This window comes from Oncorhynchus mykiss, chromosome 13, assembly GCF_057628025.1.
Source record: "Oncorhynchus mykiss isolate SJ-2025 chromosome 13, ASM5762802v1, whole genome shotgun sequence".
Taxonomy (NCBI): Eukaryota; Metazoa; Chordata; class Actinopteri; order Salmoniformes; family Salmonidae; genus Oncorhynchus; species Oncorhynchus mykiss.
This window is the reverse complement of record NC_143034.1, coordinates 7,773,770-7,792,500: the sequence shown is the minus strand read 5'-3', so window position 1 is coordinate 7,792,500 and position 18,731 is coordinate 7,773,770. Positions and strand designations below refer to the sequence as shown.

Genomic DNA, 18,731 nt, shown 5'->3' with positions numbered 1-18,731 from the left:
CTCACACAGCCTGCACACAGAGAAGAGCTATGAGCTGTTGGGGGGGGGGGGGGGGGGGCACTGTTGAGTCGTGTCAAAAGGGGTTCTGGGTTGGTGGTTTCTGGGTTGGTGGTTTCTGGGTTGGTGGTTTCTGGGTTGGTCGTTTCCTTTCCAGCCCTTCTCTTGGTCTAGGACACCTGGTTCTCCTAATCAGCTGGACCAGGTGTGTTTGTGTTGGTCTGGAGCAAAAGCCTGCACACCCAGTAGTTCTCCAGGAGTAATGCTGTCCACCCCTGGGTTATGTTTGAGAGGAAGGGCTACCTAAAGAACTGTTATGAACATGTTATGAGCTGTCACTAGTAGTTATGTCATGTTATAAAGGTGTTAAGTTGTACCTCCTTCTCTCTCCGGAGAGGAAGGGCTACATGAAGAACTGTTATGAACATGTTATGAGCTGTCACTAGTAGTTATGTCATGTTATAAAGGTGTTAAGTTGTACCTGCTCTCTCCCCGGAGAGGAAGGGGTACATGAAGAACATATAGATCCACCTCTGTCTGATCGGATCCATCTCTGAGAAATGATCACTCAACTCCTCCACCCTGGAGACAGAGAGAGAATAGGGGATGGTGAAGAATGGCGGGAGAGAGAGAGAGGAAGGAGAGAACAAGGAGGATGGATAGAGGGAGAGGGAGAGAGAGAGAGAGAGAGAGAGAGGAAGGAGAGAACAAGGAGGATGGATAGAGGGAGAGGTTGGGAGAGTCAGAGAGAGAGAGAGAGAGAGAGAGAGGAAGGAAGGAAGGAAGGAAGGAAGGAAGGAAGGAAGGAAGGAAGGAAGGAAGGAAGGAAGGAAGGAAGGAAGGAAGGAAAGAAGGAAGGAAGGAAGGAAGGAAGGAAGGAAGGAAGGAATGTAAGGACGGAAGTGAGAGGGAGAGAAGATGCTGAGATGACATGCAGTCAGCAGCAGGTGTCTCAGTAGACTGAGAGGGGATTCCCTCTGTGTGTGTCCAGTCCTTTATAACTAGTCTATGGTAATTTTGAATAATTTTGTAAGGATTAGAATTATACAGTTGTAGGTTAGGAAGACATGTCCTGACACCAGATAAAGGAAGAGCAAGGCTGAGTTGTCTACTACAACATGCAGGGATTCCTCACTACTGTAATACTAGGTAATAGGTGATGTTATAACATGGTCTGGTAGGTGATATTATAACATGGTCTGGTAGGTGATATTATAACATGGTGATGTTATAACATGGTCTGGTAGGTGATATTATAACATGGTCTGGTAGGTGATATTATAACATGGTCTGGTAGGTGATATTATAACATGGTCTGGTAGGTGATATTATAACATGGTCTGGTAGGTGATATTATAACATGGTCTGGTAGGTGATATTATAACATAGTCTGGTAGGTGATGTTATAACATGGTCTGGTAGGTGATATTATAACATGGACTGGTAGGTGATATTATAACATGGTCTGGTAGGTGATATTATAACATGGTGATATTATAACATGGTGATATTATAACATGGTCTGGTAGGTGATATTATAACATGGTCTGGTAGGTGATGTTATAACATGGTGCTATTATAACATGGTCTGGTAGGTGATATTATAACATGGTCTGGTAGGTGATATTATAACATGGTCTGGTAGATGATGTTATAACATGGTGATATTATAACATGGTCTGGTAGGTGATGTTATAACATGGTCTGGTAGGTGATATTATAACATGGTCTGGTAGGTGATATTATAACATGGTCTGGTAGGTGATGTTATAACATGGTCTGGTAGGTGATATTATAACATGGTCTGGTAGGTGATATTATAACATGGTCTGGTAGGTGATATTATAACGTGGTCTGGTAGGTGATATTATAACATGGTCTGGTAGGTGATGTTATAACATGGTCTGGTAGGTGATATTATAACATGGTCTGGTAGGTGATAATATAACATGGTCTGGTAAATGATATTATAACATGGTCTGGTAGGTGATATTATAACGTGGTCTGGTAGGTAATATTATAACATGGTCTGGTAGGTGATATTATAACATGGTGATATTATAACATGGTCTGGTAGGTGATATTATAACATGGTCTGGTAGGTGATATTATAACATGGTGATATTATAACATGGTCTGGTAGGTGATATTATAACATGGTCTGGTAGGTGATATTATAACATGGTGATATTATAACATGGTCTGGTAGGTGATGTTATAACATGGTCTGGTAGGTGATATTATAACATGGTCTGGTAGGTGATATTATAACATGGTCTGGTAGGTGATGTTATAACATGGTGATATTATAACATGGTCTGGTAGGTGATATTATAACATGGTCTGGTAGGTGATATTATAACATGGTCTGGTAGGTGATGTTATAACATGGTGATATTATAACATGGTCTGGTAGGTGATATTATAACATGGTCTGGTAGGTGATATTATAACATGGTCTGGTAGGTGATGTTATAACATGGTCTGGTAGGTGATGTTATAACATGGTCTGGTAGGTGATATTATAACATGGTCTGGTAGGTGATGTTATAACATGGTCTGGTAGGTGATATTATAACATGGTCTGGTAGGTGATATTATAACATGGTCTGGTAGGTGATATTATAACGTGGTCTGGTAGGTGATATTATAACATGGTCTGGTAGGTGATATTATAACATGGTCTGGTAGGTGATATTATAACATGGTCTGGTAGGTGATATTATAACATGGTCTGGTAGGTGATATTATAACGTGGTCTGGTAGGTAATATTATAACATGGTCTGGTAGGTGATATTATAACATGGTCTGGTAGGTGATATTATAACATGGTCTAGTAGGTGATATTATAACATGGTCTGGTAGGTGATATTATAACATGGTCTAGTAGGTGATATTATAACATGGTCTGGTAGGTGATGTTATAACATGGTGATATTATAACATGGTCTGGTAGGTGATATTATAACATGGTCTAGTAGGTGATATTATAACATGGTCTGGTAGGTGATGTTATAACATGGTGATATTATAACATGGTCTGGTAGGTGATATTATAACATGGTCTGGTAGGTGATATTATAACATGGTCTGGTAGATGATATTATAACATGGTCTGGTAGGTGATATTATAACATGGTCTGGTAGGTGATGTTATAACATGGTGATATTATAACATGGTCTGGTAGGTGATATTATAACATGGTCTGGTAGGTGATATTATAACATGGTCTGGTAGGTGATATTATAACATGGTCTGGTAGGTGATATTATAACATGGTCTGGTAGGTGATATTATAACATGGTCTGGTAGGTGATGTTATAACATGGTCTGGTAGGTGATATTATAACATGGTCTGGTAGGTGATATTATAACATGGTCTGGTAGGTGATATTATAACATGGTCTGGTAGGTGATATTATAACATGGTCTAGTAGGTGATATTATAACATGGTCTGGTAGATGATATTATAACATGGTCTGGTAGGTGATATTATAACATGGTCTGGTAGGTGATATTATAACATGGTCTGGTAGGTGATATTATAACGTGGTCTGGTAGGTGATATTATAACATGGTCTGGTAGGTGATGTTATAACATGGTGATATTATAACATGGTCTGGTAGGTGATATTATAACATGGTCTGGTAGGTGATATTATAACATGGTCTGGTAGGTGATATTATAACGTGGTCTGGTAGGTGATATTATAACATGGTCTGGTAGGTGATGTTATAACATGGTGATATTATAACATGGTCTGGTAGGTGATATTATAACATGGTCTGGTAGGTGATATTATAACATGGTCTGGTAGATGATATTATAACATGGCCTGGTAGGTGATATTATAACATGGTCTGGTAGGTGATGTTATAACATGGTCTGGTAGGTGATATCATATTATATATAGTAATTGTAATACATGGTCTGGTAGGTGATATCATATTATATATAGTAATTGTAATACATGGTCTGGTAGGTGATATCATATTATATATAGTAATTGTAATACATGGTCTGGTAGGTGATATCATATTATATATAGTAATTGTAATACATGGTCTGGTAGGTGTTGCAGCTGAAGTTCTTGTTGCTGAGGCAGGTTAGGAACCCTCTGGAGATGCTGGAGAGGAGTGGTTTCAGTTTCACCTCCATCCACAGCTTTATCAGGTCCTCATCTTGGTAGGCTTCTGCCTCTGGGTTCACACTGATACCCAGCTCTAGTCCGAACACTGGGGTCTGGGATAGACTGGATCTCTGGAGAGGGGGAGACAGGGGTTAAGGTTCACACTGATACCCAGCTCTAGTCCGAACACTGGGGTCTGGGATAGACTGGATCTCTGGAGAGGGGGAGACAGGGGTTAAGGTTCACACTGATACCCAGCTCTAGTCCGAACACTGGGGTCTGGGATAGACTGGATCTCTGGAGAGGGGGAGACAGGGGTTAAGGTTCACACTGATACCCAGCTCTAGTCCGAACACTGGGGTCTGGGATAGACTGGATCTCTGGAGAGGGGGAGACAGGGGTTAAGGTTCACACTGATACCCAGCTCTAGTCCGAACACTGGGGTCTGGGGTAGACTGGATCTCTGGATCTCTGATGACTCTTTGCTGTCCCCAGTCCACCTGACTGTGCTGCTGCTCCAGTTTCAACTATTCTGCCTTATTATTATTCGACCATGCTGGTCATTTATGAACATTTGAACATCTTGACCATGTTTTGTTATAATCTCCACCCGGCACAGCCAGAAGAGGACTGGCCACCCCACATAGCCTGGTTCCTCTCTAGGTTTCTTCCTAGGTTTTGGCCTTTCTAGGGAGTTTTTCCTAGCCACCGTGCTTCTTCACCTGCATTGCTTGCTGTTTGGGGTTTTAGGCTGGGTTTCTGTACAGCACTTTGAGATATCAGCTGATGTACGAAGGGCTATATAAAATAAATTTGATTGATTGATTGATTGATTGATTGAGAGGGGGAGACAGGGGTTAAGGTTCACACTGATAACCAGCTCTAGTCCGAACACTGGGGTCTGGGATAGACTGGATCTCTGGAGAGGGGGAGACAGGGGTTAAGTATATAATAACATGCTGGTAGACCTCAGCTTCTGTGTTGTCAGATATCCAGTTGTAGACTCAACAACAGGGATAGACTGGACCTCTGGAGGGGAGGGAGAGAGACTGGTTAGGAGACTATAGCTCTGCGGGGGGAGAGAGACTGGTTAGGAGACTATAGCCCTGCAGGGGGATCATGTTTAGTTGGTAGGTTCCAGGGGGGGGGGGGGGGGGTGGTGAAGAGAGTGGGGGGGTGAAGAGAGTGGGCGGGTGATGAGAGTGGGGGGGGGGGGTGATGTGAGTGGGGGAGGGGGTGAAGAGAGTGGGGGGGTGATGAGAGTGGGGGGGGGGGGGGTGATGAGAGTGGATTGGGGTGGGTGACGAGAGTGGGGGGGGTGATGAGAGTGGGGGGGGGGTGAAGAGAGTGGGGGGGTGATGAGAGTGGGGGGGTGATGAGAGTGGGGGGGGGGTGATGAGAGTGGATTGGGGTGGGTGATGAGAGTGGGGGGGGGTGATGAGAGTGGGGGGGTGAGGGAGTGGGGGGTGATGAGAGTGGTGGGGTGATGAGAGTGGGGGGGTGATGAGAGTGGGGGGGTGATGAGAGTGGGGGGGGGGTGATGAGAGTGGATTGGGGTGGGTGATGAGAGTGGGGGGGTGATGAGAGTGGGGGGGTGAAGAGAGTGGGGGGTGATGAGAGTGGGGGGGGTGATGAGAGTGGGGGGGTGATGAGAGTGGGGGGGTGATGAGAGTGGGGGGGGTGAAGAGAGTGGGGGGGTGATGAGAGTGGGGGGGGGGTGATGAGAGTGGATTGGGGTGGGTGATGAGAGTGGGGGGGTGATGAGAGTGGGGGGTGATGAGAGTGGGGGGGTGATGAGAGTGGGGGGGTGAAGAGAGTGGTGGGGTGATGAGAGTGGGGGGGTGATGAGAGTGGGGGGTGATGAGAGTGGGGGGGGGTGATGAGAGTGGGGGTGTGATGAGAGTGGGGGGTGATGAGAGTGGGGTGGGTGATGAGAGTGGGGTGGGTGATGAGAGTGGGTGGGTGATGAGAGTGGGGTGGGTGATGAGAGTGGGGTGGGTGATGAGAGTGGGGGGTGGGTGATGAGAGTGGGGGGTGATGAGAGTGGGGTGGGTGATGAGAGTGGGGGGTGAAGAGAGTGGGGGGTGATGAGAGTGGGGTGGGTGATGAGAGTGGGGGGTGGGTGATGAGAGTGGGGTGGGGGGGTGATGAGAGTGGGGGGTGATGAGAGTGGGGTGGGTGATGAGAGTGGGGGGTGATGAGAGTGTGGGGGTGATGAGAGTGGGGTGGGTGATTAGAGTGGGGGGTGGGTTATGAGAGTGGGGGGTGATGAGAGTGGGGTGGGTGATGAGAGTGGGGGGTGAAGAGAGTGGGGGGTGATGAGAGTGGGGTGGGTGATGAGAGTGGGGGGTGGGTGATGAGAGTGGGGGGGGGGGTGATGAGAGTGGGGTGGGTGATGAGAGTGGGGGGGTGATGAGAGTGGGGGTGATGAGAGTGGAGTGGGTGATGAGAGTGGGGGGTGATGAGAGTTGGGTGGGTGATGAGAGTGGGGGGTGATGAGAGTGGGGTGGGTGATGAGAGTGGGGGGTGATGAGAGTGTGGGGGTGATGAGAGTGGGGTCAGCCTCTGGGGGGTGTGTGATGAGAGTGGGGGGTGATGAGAGTGGGGTGGGTGATGAGAGTGGGGTGGGTGATGAGAGTGGGTGGGTGATGAGAGTGGGGTGGGTGATGAGAGTGGGGTGGGTTATGAGAGTGGGGGGTGGGTGATGAGAGTGGGGGGTGATGAGAGTGGGGTGGGTGATGAGAGTGGGGGGTGAAGAGAGTGGGGGGTGATGAGAGTGGGGTGGGTGATGAGAGTGGGGGGTGGGTGATGAGAGTGGGGGGGGGGTGATGAGAGTGGGGTGGGTGATGAAAGTGGGAGGGTGATGAGAGTGGGGGGTGATGAGAGTGGAGTGGGTGATGAGAGTGTGGGGTGATGAGAGTGGGAGTGGGTGATGAGAGTGGGGGGTGATGAGAGTGGGGTGGGTGATGACAGTGGGGGGTGATGAGAGTGTGGGGGTGATGAGAGTGGGGTCAGCCTCTGGGGGGTGGGTGATGAGAGTGGGGGGTGATGAGAGTGGGGTGGGTGATGAGAGTGGGGTGGGTGATGAGAGTGGGTGGGTGATGAGAGTGGGGTGGGTGATGAGAGTGGGGTGGGTGATGAGAGTGGGGTGGGTGATGAGAGTGGGGTGGGTGATGAGAGTGGGGGGTGATGAGAGTGGGGTGGGTGATGAGAGTGGGGGGTGATGAGAGTGTGGGGGTGATGAGAGTGGGGTCAGCCTCTGGGGAGTGGGTGATGAGAGTGGGGGGTGATGAGAGTGGGGTGGGTGATGAGAGTGGGGTGGGTGATGAGAGTGGGTGGGTGATGAGAGTGGGGTGGGTGATGAGAGTGGGGTGGGTGATGAGAGTGGGGTGGGTGATGAGAGTTTGGTACAGTCAGACTTGGGAGAAGTGCAGGCTCTCCTTTAAGTGCAATAAAACATGATATTGCCAGAGAGGGTTGACTAAGCATAATATTATACTGTACAGGTTAAGTGAAGACCCGTCCTGGTAGCAGGGACTGGGGCATCTTGTGATCTTCACCACCGTGGTGTGTTTCATAACATACGTTTATTCACACCCTCAACGACATCCTGCCAACTGAACCAACGCTTGGTTCACTATCAACGTCATGATGGCTAACAGGTTAGCCATCACGTTTACTCAGATGCTGATCCTATAGCAGTTGTTCATTATGGGAAGGACAAGCCGTGGAGTCCATAACAGGCTTCACATCGCTCAGCACTTCTACCCATCTGTCACTTGCATTATTGTCTGTCACTGAGAAGTGGCATTCCGCTGACGGAATGTTCAGATCAGTTCTGAAGTTCTGGAGCCGCGTCAACATTCCAATCAAATAAGGTGCGTTTCAATTGGTATGCTGACTGACTGCAGGAATGTCCACCAGAACTGTTGCCAGAGAATTACATGTTAACTTCTCTACCATAACCCACATACCCAACGTTGGTTTAGAGAAAACTCATTCTGATTGGCTGGGCCTGGCTTCCTAGTGGGTGGGCCTATGCCCTCCCAGGCCCAACCATAGCTACACCTCTGCCCAGTCCTGTGAAATCCATAGATTAGGGCCTAATGCATTTATTTAAATCGACTTATTTCCTTATGTGAACTGTAATGCTGTAAAATCAATGTTGCGTTTATATTTTTGCTCGGTACATTTGAAAGGTTTCAGATAGTATTTGAATGCAGGTCTGGGGATGTATCAAGCTACCATGAAGGAGTAGACATCCAGGGCAGCGTCGAGGGTGTCCTTCAGGTTCTGCAGGTGGTCTCTCCCTGTGTCTGTAGCTGGCAGACCCACACACTGGAGGAAGTTAGAGGTAGGATCACCAGCCTGGGGATGGACAATAACATCATGACTTCCTGTTCCTACATCCTACTATATCTGCATCAGTTAGATTGTTGGTAGTTTCCTGTTACATCCTACTATATCTGTATCAGTTAGATTGTTGGTAGTGTCCTATTATATCTGCATCAGTTAGATTGTTGGCATTTTCCTGTTACATCCTACTATATCTGCATCAGTTAGATTGTTGGTAGTGTCCTGTTACTACATCCTACTATATCTGCATCAGTTAGATTGTTGGTAGTTTCCTGTTACATCCTACTATATCTGTATCAGTTAGATTGTTGGTAGTGTCCTGTTACATCCTACTATATCTGTATCAGTTAGATTGTTGGTAGTGTCCTATTATATCTGCATCAGTTAGATTGTTGGCATTTTCCTGTTACATCCTACTATATCTGCATCAGTTAGATTGTTGGTAGTTTCCTGTTACATCCTACTATATCTGTATCAGTTAGATTGTTGGTAGTGTCCTGTTACTACATCCTACTATATCTGCATCAGTTAGATTGTTGGTAGTATCACGTGATGCAGCTAAAGCCATATCATTGTGTTATTCTAGGTCCTCATCAGTCTGTCATCAGGTGTTAGATCGTACCTCTGTCTGCGCTCCAAATGGCCCCCTGATCCCTTTACAGTGAACACCTTTTGACCAGGACCCATGCAGGAAATAGGGTTCAGTTTGTGAGACGGGCTAAGTCATGTGACGCTGGCTAAGTCATGTGACGCGGGCTAAGTCATGTGACGCGGGCTAAGTCATGTGACGCGGGCTAAGTCATGTGACGCGGGCTAAGTCATGTGACGCAAGCTAAGTCATGTGACGCAAGCTAAGTCATGTCTACTGTTTTTCTAGATCAGTGTTTTCCAACTCCTTCTGTTCCCCCAACAGAACACATTCTAAACCAGTGTTTCCCAACTCCTCCTGTTCCTCCAACAGAACACATTCTAAACCAGTGTTTCCCAACTCCTCCTGTTCCCCCAACAGAACACATTCTAAACCAGTGTTTCCCAACTCCCCCAACAGAACACATTCTAAACCAGTGTTTCCCAACTCCTCCTGTTCCTCCAACAGAACACATTCTAAACCAGTGTTTCCCAACTCCTCCTGTTCCTCCAACAGAACACATTCTAAACCAGTGTTTCCCAACTCCTCCTGTTCCTCCAACAGAACACATGCTAAACCAGTGTTTCCCAACTCCTCCAACAGAACACATTCTAAACCAGTGTTTCCCAACTCCTCCTGTTCCCCCAACAGAACACATTCTAAACCAGTGTTTCCCAACTCCCCCAACAGAACACATTCTAAACCAGTGTTTCCCAACTCCTCCTGTTCCCCCAACAGAACACATTCTAAACCAGTGTTTCCCAACTCCTCCTGTTCCCCCAACAGAACACATTCTAAACCAGTGTTTCCCAACTCCTCCTGTTCCCCCAACAGAACACATTCTAAACCAGTGTTTCCCAACTCCTCCTGTTCCCCCAACAGAACACATTCTAAACCAGTGTTTCCCAACTCCTCCTGTTCCTCCAACAGAACACATTCTAAACCAGTGTTTCCCAACTCCTCCTGTTCCCCCAACAGAACACATTCTAAACCAGTGTTTCCCAACTCCTCCTGTTCCTCCAACAGAACACATTCTAAACCAGTGTCCCTGAGGGCCGCAGGGTGTCAGCGCAGCCTTTTGTTCCAGCCCGGCACTAACACACCTGATTCATCTGATGGTGGATTACTATTGGTTGAACTTTATAAACATGTTATGTATCCCATATGGCATCCCTATTTAGTGCACCACTTTTGACCAGTAGTGCACTAAATAGGGAATAGGGCCCTGTTTGGGACATGTTGTTTCCTCAGAGACTAACACGAGAGAGGTGTGTGACCCTCTGTCCACACACTGGGTATCAATGGAGAAATGACACGTGTCGATGTACAGCTACTGAGACTTACACAAATATCAAACATGTCAAACCTGTTTAGATTCTACTGAATCACTCTGATCTTTCACCTTGTTAGACATGTTTTTATGAGAGAGAGACAGAGGGATGGAGGGAGGGAGAGAGAGAGGGGAAGGGAGAGATAGAGAGGTGGGGGATTGACAGAGAGAGGGGTGGAGGGAAGGAAAGAGAGAGGGAGGGAGGGAGATGGAGGGATGGAGAGAGGGAAAGAGAGAGAGAGGAAGGGAGAGATAGAGAGGTGTGAGATTGACCGAGAGAGAGAGAGAGGGGTGGAGAGATGGAGAGAGAGAGAGAGAGAGAGAGGGAGAGAGGGGGATGTGAAGGGAGAGAGAGACAGACAGATGCAGAAGGGAAAGAGAGAGAGAGTGAGGTGGGGGTAGAGTGAGAGGGGGGGGGGGGGGGTGAGGGAGAGGTTGAATGCTAGCACTCACCTGAGTACACAGTTCTTGCGTAAGGCAGGTCTCATTTCTTTAAGTTTCCATCAGCAGGGGAGGGTGAAGCATTAAAAGACAAAAAGAAAACGTCAGAAAAATTCTTTACATATTTCAGCTGCCAAACTTACAGGAGAAGAATCATGAGGACACAGAGAACCTTCTAGAGTTCTAAAGTTACACCAAAGAATCCTCAAAGAATCTAGAGCTGATGTGATTGTTAAGTGTTGTTATTAGGCCTCATTCTGGACTGGAATGTGGCTCGGATGACAATGACTTACCGTTGTGCATCGGATGCTCCTGTGGGAACACAATGACATCATTTATTGTGTTTAATAATTGAACGTGTTTATGTAATTTCTTTAATCTGAGAAGAAAGTGATTGATTGTGGGCAATGAATTAAAACTTGAATTCTTCCAATTCATTTGGCAGTACTGTTAACTGTTATTCTGTCTCTCTCTCTCTCTCTCTCTCTGCTACTACCAGGGGCATACATGTACAAATGACAATACAAATATCCAGGTTTTCTATGTAATAAAAAGCCACAGCATCCATTAAAATGTAATGTATTTACATTTGCAGCAGTTAACCTGACCCTGCCCTTGAATACAGTGGACCTGCTCTCTACTCTACTGTACTCTACTATCTACTGTACTCTACTATACACCACTGTACTATACAATACTATACACTACTGTACTATACAATACTGTACTGTACAATACTATACACTACTGTACTATACAATACTATGCACTACTGTACTATACAATACTATACTGTACTGTACCATACACTACTGTACTGTACTCGAATATACACTACTGTACTGTACAATACTATACACTACTGTACTATACGATACTATACACTACTGTCTACTGTACTCTACTATACACTACTGTCTACTCTACTGTACACTACTGTACTGTACTCGAATATACACTACTGTACTATACAATACTATACACGACTGTACTATACAATAATATACACTACTGTACTATACAATACTATACACTACTGTACTATACAATACTATACACTACTGTACTGTACAATACTATACACTACTGTACTGTACTGTACAATACTATACACTACTGTACTGTACTATACACTACTGTCTACTCTACTATACACTACTGTACTATACAATACTGTACACTACTGTACTATACAATACTATACACTACTGTACTCTACTATACACTACTGTCTACTCTACTATACACTACTGTACTATACAATACTGTACTGTACAATACTATACACTACTGTACTATACAATACTATACACTACTGTACTCTACTATACACTACTGTCTACTCTACTATACACTACTGCACTATACAATACTGTACTGTACAATACTATACACTACTGTACTGTACTCTACTATACACTACTGTCTACTGTACTCTACTATACACTACTGTACTATACAATACTGTACTGTACAATACTATACACTACTGTACTATACAATACTATACACTACTGTACTATACAATACTATACTGTACTGTACTATACACTACTGTACTGTACTCGAATATACACTACTGTACTATACAATACCATACACTACTGTACTATACGATACTATACACTACTGTACTGTACTATACACTACTGTCTACTGTACTCTACTATACACTACTGTACTATACAATACTATACACTACTGTACTATACAATACTATACACTACTGTACTATACAATACTGTACTGTACAATACTATACACTACTGTACTATACAATACTATGCACTACTGTACTATACAATACTATACTGTACTGTACCATACACTACTGTACTGTACTCGAATATACAATACTGTACTGTACAATACTATACACTACTGTACTGTACTCTACTATACACTACTGTCTACTGTACTCTACTATACACTACTGTACTATACAATACTGTACTGTACAATACTATACACTACTGTACTATACAATACTATACACTACTGTACTATACAATACTATACTGTACTGTACTATACACTACTGTACTGTACTCGAATATACACTACTGTACTATACAATACCATACACTACTGTACTATACGATACTATACACTACTGTACTGTACTATACACTACTGTCTACTGTACTCTACTATACACTACTGTACTATACAATACTATACACTACTGTACTATACAATACTATACACTACTGTACTATACAATACTATACACTACCGTACTATACAATACTATACACTACTGTACTATACAATACTATACACTACTGTACTATACAATACTATACACTACTGTACTCTACTATATACTACTGTACTGTACTATACTATACACTGCTGTACTATACAATACTATACACTACTGTACTGTACTCTACTATATACTACTGTACTGTACTATACAATACTATACACTACTGTCTACTGTACTCTACTATACACTACTGTACTATACAATACTATACACTACTGTACTGTACTCTACTATACACTACTGTACTATACAATACTATACACTACTGTACTGTACTCTACTATACACTACTGTACTATACAATACTATACACTACTGTACTGTACTCTACTATACACTACTATACTGTACTCTACTATACACTACTGTACTGTACTCTACTATACACTACTGTACTGTACTCTACTATACACTACTGTACTGTACTCTACTATACACTACTGTACTGTACTCTACTATACACTACTGTACTGTACTCTACTATACACTACTATACTGTACTCTACTATACACTACTGTACTATACAATACTATACACTACTGTACTATACAATACTATACACTACTGTACTGTACTCGACTATACACTACTGTACTATACAATACTCTACACTACTAAACTATACTATAATTGACTGTCTACTATACTATACTGTACTGTACTATACTGTTCTGTCTACTGAACTATACTATACTGTATTCTACTGTACTCTACTATACTTTACTCTACTGTACTATAGTATACTGTACTGTACTCTACTGTCTACTGTATTCTACTGTACTATACTATACTGTACTGTACTCTACTGTCTACTGTATTCTACTGTACTATACTGTACTGTACTCTGCTATATTTTACTGTACTCTGCTATATTTGACTGTACTCTGCTGTCTACTGTATTCTATTATATTCTACTGTCTGTATTCTACTGTATTATACTACAATACTGTACTCTACTGTACTGTATTCTGCTGTCTACTGTATTCTACTGTAATGTACTGTATTCTACTGTCTACTGTATTCTACTGTACTGTATTGTACTGTACTGTCTACTGTATTCTACTGTAATGTACTGTATTCTATTGTTCTCTACTGTATTCTACTGTACTGTAATGTACTGTACTCTGCAATATTTTACTGTACTCTACTGTCTACTTTATTCAATTATATTCTACTGTCTGTATTCTACTGTATTATACTACAATACTGTATTCTACTGTAATGTACTGTATTCTGTCTACTGTATTCTACTGTAATGTACTGTATTCTACTGTTCTCTACTGTATTATACTGTACTGTAATGTACTGTACTCTGCTATATTTTACTGTACTCTGCTGTCTACTATATTCTATTATATTCTACTGTCTGTATTCTACTGTATTGTACTACAATACTGTATTCTACTGTAATGTACTGTACTCTACTGTCTACTGTATTCTACTGTAATGTACTGTATTCTATTGTTCTCTACTGTATTCTACTGTACTGTAATGTACTGTACTCTGCTATATTTTACTGTACTCTGCTGTCTACTATATTCTATTATATTCTACTGTCTGTATTCTACTGTATTATACTACAATACTGTATTCTACTGTAATGTACTGTACTCTACTGTCTACTGTATTCTACTGTAATGTACTGTATTCTACTGTTCTCTACTGTATTCTACTGTACTGTAATGTACTGTACTCTGCTATATTTTACTGTACTCTGCTGTCTACTATATTCTATTATATTCTACTGTCTGTATTCTACTGTATTATACTACAATACTGTATTCTACTGTAATGTACTGTACTCTACTGTCTACTGTATTCTACTGTAATGTACTGTATTCTACTGTTCTCTACTGTATTCTACTGTACTGTAATGTACTGTACTCTGCTATATTTTACTGTACTCTGCTGTCTACTATATTCTATTATATTCTACTGTCTGTATTCTACTGTATTATACTACAATACTGTATTCTACTGTAATGTACTGTACTCTACTGTCTACTGTATTCTACTGTAATGTACTGTATTCTACTGTTCTCTACTGTATTCTACTGTACTGTAATGTACTGTACTCTGCTATATTTTACTGTACTCTGCTGTCTACTATATTCTATTATATTCTACTGTCTGTATTCTACTGTATTATACTACAATACTGTATTCTACTGTAATGTACTGTATTCTACTGTTCTCTACTGTATTCTACTGTACTGTAATGTACTGTACTCTGCTATATTTTACTGTACTCTGCTGTCTACTATATTCTATTATATTCTACTGTCTGTATTCTACTGTAATGTACTGTACTCTACTGTGTTCTATTTTACTCTACTGTTCTCTACTGTATTCCACTGTCTATTGTATTGTACTGCACTCTTTTGTACTCTACTGTACTTACCCCAGTAGCAGCGGAGAGCTGTGAGGTAGATCAGGAGGAAGAGGTGGCGTGATCTCATGATGATGAGACAATGACTGTCATGGGGTCAGCTGGAAACAGATATCACTGATCTAGGAACAGACGATAACAGGTTAGTATCACTATAACAGGTTGGCTATAATAGAGCCAACTGGTCTCTGGGGACATAGTTCATGGGACAGACGATAACCGGTTATTATCACTATAACAGGTTGGCTATAATAGAGCCAACTGGTCTCTGGGGACATAGTTCATGGGACAGACGATAACCGGTTATTATCACTATAACAGGTTGCTATAATAGAGCCAACTGGTCTCTGGGGACATAGTTCATGGGACAGACGATAACAGGTTATTATGACTATAACAGGTTGGCTATAATAGAGTCAACTGGTCTCTGGGGACATAGTTCATGGGACAGACGATAACAGGTTATTATCACTATAACAGGTTGGCTATAATAGAGTCAACTGGTCTCTGGGGACATAGTTCATGGGACAGACGATAACAGGTTATTATCACTATAACAGGTTGGCTATAATAGAGTCAACTGGTCTCTGGGGACATAGTTCATGGGACAGACGATAACAGGTTATTATCACTATAACAGGTTGGCTATAATAGAGTCAACTGGTCTCTGGGGACATAGTTCATGGGACAGACGATAACAGGTTATGCAGGCCTTTTTCCACACAACATAGGGAGAAGGGTGACGTTGTCCCTAGATACTGATCTTGGGTCAGTTTAACATTGTTCCCCACAAATGGTTAAGGGAAGGATTGGGGGAGGGGAAGCTGATACTGGATCTGTACCATGGGGGAAACTTCAACCCCAGAGCCTGATGCAGACAAGAGTGAATGAAACAGGGAGACAGATATGGAGAGAGATATAGAGTGGATGAAACAGGGAGACAGATATGGAGAGAGATACAGAGTGGATGAAACAGGGAGACAGATATGGAGAGAGATACAGAGTGGATGAAACAGGGAGACAGATATGGAGAGAGATAGAGAGTGAATTAATCAGAGACAGATATGGACAGAGAGATACAGAGTGGATGAAACAGGGAGACAGATATGGAGAGAGATACAGAGTGGATGAAACAGGGAGACAGATATGGAGAGAGATACAGAGTGGATGAAACAGGGAGACAGATATGGAGAGAGATACAGAGTGGATGAAACAGGGAGACAGATATGGAGAGAGATAGAGAGTGAATTAATCAGAGACAGATATGGACAGAGAGATACAGAGTGGATGAAACAGGGAGACAGATATGGAGAGAGATACAGAGTGTGTGAAACAGGGAGACAGATATGGAGAGAGATACAGAGTGGATGAAACAGGGTGACAGATATGGAGAGAGATACAGAGTGGATGAAACAGGGAGACAGATATGGAGAGAGATAGAGAGTGAATGAATCAGAGACAGATATGGACAGAGAGATACAGAGTGGATGAAACAGGGAGACAGATATGGAGAGAGATAGAGAGTGAACGAATCAGAGACAGATATGGACAGAGAGATACAGAGTGGATGAAACAGGGAGACAGATATGGAGAGAGATAGAGAGTGAATTAATCAGAGAGACAGATATGGAGAGAGATATAGAGTGAATGAATCAGAGACAGATATGGACAGAGAGATACAGAGTGAATGAAACAGGGAGACAGATATGGAGAGAGATATAGAGTGAATGAAACAGGGAGACAGATATGGAGAGAGAGATATAGAGTGAATGAATCAGGGAGACAGCTATGGAGAGAGAGATATAGAGTGAATGAATCAGGGAGACAGATATGGAGAAGGTGGAGGGACTGAGGTAATCACACTCCAGCTGCTAGAAGCCTTGTGTAGTTCGGACTATTATGATGAATGAAATATGCAGTGACTATATTAGAGAGCTACCGGCATGTCATTGTGACATCATCCACACTGCTTTTACATGTCATTGTGACATCATCCACACTGCTTTACATGTCATTGTGACATCATCCACACTGCTTTTACATGTCATTGTGACATCATCCACACTGCTTTTACATGTCATTGTGACATCATCCACACTGCTTTACATGTCATTGTGACATCATCCACACTGCTTTACATGTCATTGTCATCGTGTGGTCAGGAGAAGCATCAAGGTGTGTCAGGTCAACATAAATGATTGTGTTTCTAGTTTCAGCAGTGCAGTAAATGATTGTGTTTCTAGTTTCAGCAGTGCAGTAAATGGTTGTGTTCCTAGCTCCAGCAGTGCAGTAAATGATTGTGTTTCTAGCTCCACCAGTGCAGTAAATGATTGTGTTTCTAGTTTCAGCAGTGCAGTAAATGATTGTGTTTCTAGTTTCAGCAGTGCAGTAAATGATTGTGTTTCTAGTTTCACCAGTGCAGTAAATGATTGTGTTTCACCAGTGCAGTAAATGATTGTGTTTCTAGTTTCACCAGTGCAGTAAATGATTGTGTTCCTAGCTCCAGCAGTGCAGTAAATATCTAACAGTACAATACAACAAAGCAACAAAAAAAAAAGGGTATAGCAGGGTAGAGTACCGGGTGGTAGCCGGCTAGTAATAGTCTCTAAGGTGCAGGGTATAGTACCGGGTGGTAGCCGGCTAGTAATAGTCTCTAAGGTGCAGGGTATAGTACCGGGTGGTAGCTGGGTACTGAGGTGAAGGGTATAGTACCGGGTGGTAGCCGGCTAGTAATAGTCTCTAAGGTGCAGGGTATAGTACCGGGTGGTAGCCGGGTACTGAGGTGCAGGGTAGAGTACCGGGTGGTAGCCGGCTAGTAATAGTCTCTAAGGTGCAGGGTAGAGTACCGGGTGGTAGCTGGGTACTGAGGTGAAGGGTATAGTACCGGGTGGTAGCCGGCTAGTAATAGTCTCTAAGGTGCAGGGTATAGTACCGGGTGGTAGCCGGGTACTGAGGTGCAGGGTAGAGTACCGGGTGGTAGCTGGGTAGTGGTAGTCTCTAAGGTGCAGGATAGAGTACCGGGTGGTAGCCGGGTACTGAGGTGCAGGGTAGAGTACCGGGTGGTAGCTGGGTAGTGGTAGTCTCTAAGGTGCAGGGTATAGTACCGGGTGGTAGCCGGCTAGTAATAGTCTCTAAGGTGCAGGATAGAGTACCGGGTGGTAGCTGGGTACTGAGGTGCAGGGTA

The 18,731-nt window shown here is 43.3% G+C and overlaps 1 protein-coding gene across 5 annotated transcripts in view; it reads right to left on the bottom strand.

Annotated features, from left to right (window-relative positions):
• The window catches only part of mslnb (mesothelin b), a 133,706-nt gene that overhangs the window by 102,180 nt on the left and 12,795 nt on the right, over positions 1–18,731 (bottom strand). For all 5 annotated transcript variants that reach the window (XM_090194767.1, XM_090194771.1, XM_090194770.1 and 2 more), the window contains exons 2-8: positions 15,560–15,669; positions 11,179–11,197; positions 10,898–10,934; positions 8,376–8,498; positions 4,062–4,261; positions 479–579; positions 1–10 (exon numbers count right to left, since the gene is read on the bottom strand). The exon at positions 1–10 is cut by the window's left edge and continues 103 nt beyond it. In XM_090194767.1, the coding sequence (XP_090050893.1) occupies positions 1–10; positions 479–579; positions 4,062–4,261; positions 8,376–8,498; positions 10,898–10,934; positions 11,179–11,197; positions 15,560–15,617 (548 nt within the window). In that variant the 5' untranslated portion in view covers positions 15,618–15,669. The remainder of the gene's footprint in view (positions 11–478; positions 580–4,061; positions 4,262–8,375; positions 8,499–10,897; positions 10,935–11,178; positions 11,198–15,559; positions 15,670–18,731) is intronic.